General features: G+C 65.0%; 1 protein-coding gene across 1 annotated transcript in view; it reads left to right on the top strand.

The window, feature by feature from the left end:
* Nucleotides 1–2,187, top strand: part of MAST3 (microtubule associated serine/threonine kinase 3) — a 38,739-nt gene that overhangs the window by 20,703 nt on the left and 15,849 nt on the right. The window contains exons 7-11 of the mRNA XM_045299250.1: nt 427–505; nt 964–1,121; nt 1,210–1,285; nt 1,501–1,710; nt 1,804–1,905. Of these exons, the coding sequence (XP_045155185.1) occupies nt 427–505; nt 964–1,121; nt 1,210–1,285; nt 1,501–1,710; nt 1,804–1,905 (625 nt within the window). The remainder of the gene's footprint in view (nt 1–426; nt 506–963; nt 1,122–1,209; nt 1,286–1,500; nt 1,711–1,803; nt 1,906–2,187) is intronic.

The following is a 2,187-nucleotide window of genomic DNA, read 5'->3' as shown; positions in this document are numbered from 1 at the left end:
GCGCCAGGCCAGTCCAGGTGTCCTTTAGTGGAAGCCACTCAGCCGCTCAACAAACCCTGCTCACACTTAGATTTGACCTACCGGAACTTAGATTTGACCTGTTTGGTTCACCGCACTTCTTTATTAAATGCCTGCCGTATGCAGCGGAGCACCCAGCCGAGACTGGGAGGCTGGACTTTGGCCTTGGGGTCCCGGGGCAGCCTGCATACCCAACTGGGCAGCTCGCACCCCGAAAGGCCAGAGCTTTGGTCGGGGAGGAGGGCCTGGTGGTAGCTGGGGTCACAGAGGGCTTCCTGCAGCAGAGTCTGGTGTAGGGTCTTTTCAGACAAGGCCAGAATGTCCTGCCTCAGCGTCCACCGTCCACCGAGAGCACATACGTACCGTGAGATGTGTCCCACCTGCTCACTGTTCTCATTCCCTGTCCAGGGCGGACGGCAGAAGATGGTCCCTGGCATCCCTCCCATCATCCGGCTATGGCACCAACACCCCCAGCTCCACCGTCTCGGTATTTGCAGCCACCAAGCAGGGTGGGCAGGTGGTGGGGGCGGGGGTTGCAATCCAGCCTTAGCCCCGAGGAACCTTCACTCTGGGGGACCTGGACATCCCCAGTCTCCAGAGTCGAGGTCGGGCCAGTGGGGTACATGGGGATGCCGAGAGAGGGCAAGCTTGGAGGGCCTCCTAGAGGAGGGGGAGTTAGGGCTAGGGTTCTGAGGCTTGCATAGGTGTCACCCACGCTCCTGTGTGCGGAACTGACGAGTGGCTTAGGTCTCGGAGGACAGAGTAGGGTGGGGGGCGTGCACAGAAGCCTTCCTGGGGGAGGAGGAGGAGGGTACTGCATCGGGGTTTTGAGGGATGCATAGGGGCCCAGCAGGAGAAAGCGTATGACCGAAGGGCTTGTAGGGCAGAGCTATGGGGCTGGATTTGGTGCTGACCATGCACCCCTGCCTGCGCCCGCCCCCGCAGTCCAGCTCGTCCTCCCGAGAGCGCCTCCACCAGCTGCCCTTCCAGCCCACGCCGGACGAGCTCCGCTTCCTGTCCAAGCACTTCCGCAGCTCCGAGAGCGTGGCTGACGAGGAGGGCGGCCGCCTGCCCTGCTTACGGCCACGCTCCCGCAGCCTCAGGTGGGCCTCCAAAACTGAGCCTGGGTGCCAGCCCCTCTCCCCTCCAGTTCCCCACCCCGCAGGCTCAGGCCGCCCATTCCCTTCTCAGCCCAGGCCGCACGTCGGGGACCTTCGACAACGAGACCGTCATGATGAACCATGTGTACCGGGAAAGGTTCCCCAAGGTGGGCCTGCAGGCCAGCCCCATCTGCCCACTCCCGCCTGCCCCTCCCTCTGGCTCTGGCCCCTCCCCCTCGGCTGTGTATGTTACCCCCCACCCCTACCCCCACACGCCCCCTGCCCCATCTGTCCTCAGCTCTGCCTGCCCCGTGCCTCTCCGTCCTCGCGTTCCTTCCAACCCCGTTCTCTGAATGGCGGCTCCCTGTCCGATTCCGCCCAGGCCACGGCACAGATGGAGGGCCGCCTCCAGGAGTTCCTGGCGGCCTATGCGCCCGGCGCCCGGCTGGTGCTGGCCGATGGCGTGCTGGGCTTCATCCACCACCAGATTGTGGAGCTGGCCCGGGACTGCCTGGCCAAGTCGGGCGAGGCGCTCATCACCTCCCGCTACTTCCTGGAGATGCAGGAGAAGCTGGAGCGCCTGCTTGTGGACGTACGTGGGAGGGCGGGGGGGCCCTGGCATGGGTGGGGGTGGGTGGCAGGGCCCGGAGGGCTGTGGGTGATGCCCCCATCTGCCCTCCCCCAGGCTCACGAGCGCTCCGACAGCGAGGAGGTGGGCTTCGTCGTCCAGCTGGTGCGGAAGCTGCTGATCATCATCTCGAGACCGGCCCGGCTCCTTGAGTGCCTAGTGAGTCCCCAGGCGGGCAGGCGGGCGGGGGGTCAGCTACAGTGCCACCACGTGGACGCCCACGGCCCACCAAACGGCTCTCATCCTAAGAGCTTGGAGAGGGGGGCAGGACGCTGCTGCTAGGCTGGGAGGGGCTTCCTGGCGCAGGGCAGTGACCTGAGCCCTGGACAGAGGGAGCAGCGTGTGCACAGAGGGAACAGCGTGTGCACAGAGGGAGCAACATGTACACAGAGGGAACAGCGTGTGCACAGAGGGAACAGCATGTACACAGAGGGAGCAACA

This window comes from Echinops telfairi, unplaced genomic scaffold (assembly GCF_000313985.2).
Source record: "Echinops telfairi isolate 266 unplaced genomic scaffold, ASM31398v2 ScPeMD7_7457;HRSCAF=8495, whole genome shotgun sequence".
Lineage (NCBI taxonomy): Eukaryota > Metazoa > Chordata > Mammalia > Afrosoricida > Tenrecidae > Echinops > Echinops telfairi.
The sequence above is the reverse complement of the archived record's forward strand: the minus strand, read 5'-3'. Positions and strand labels throughout refer to the sequence as shown.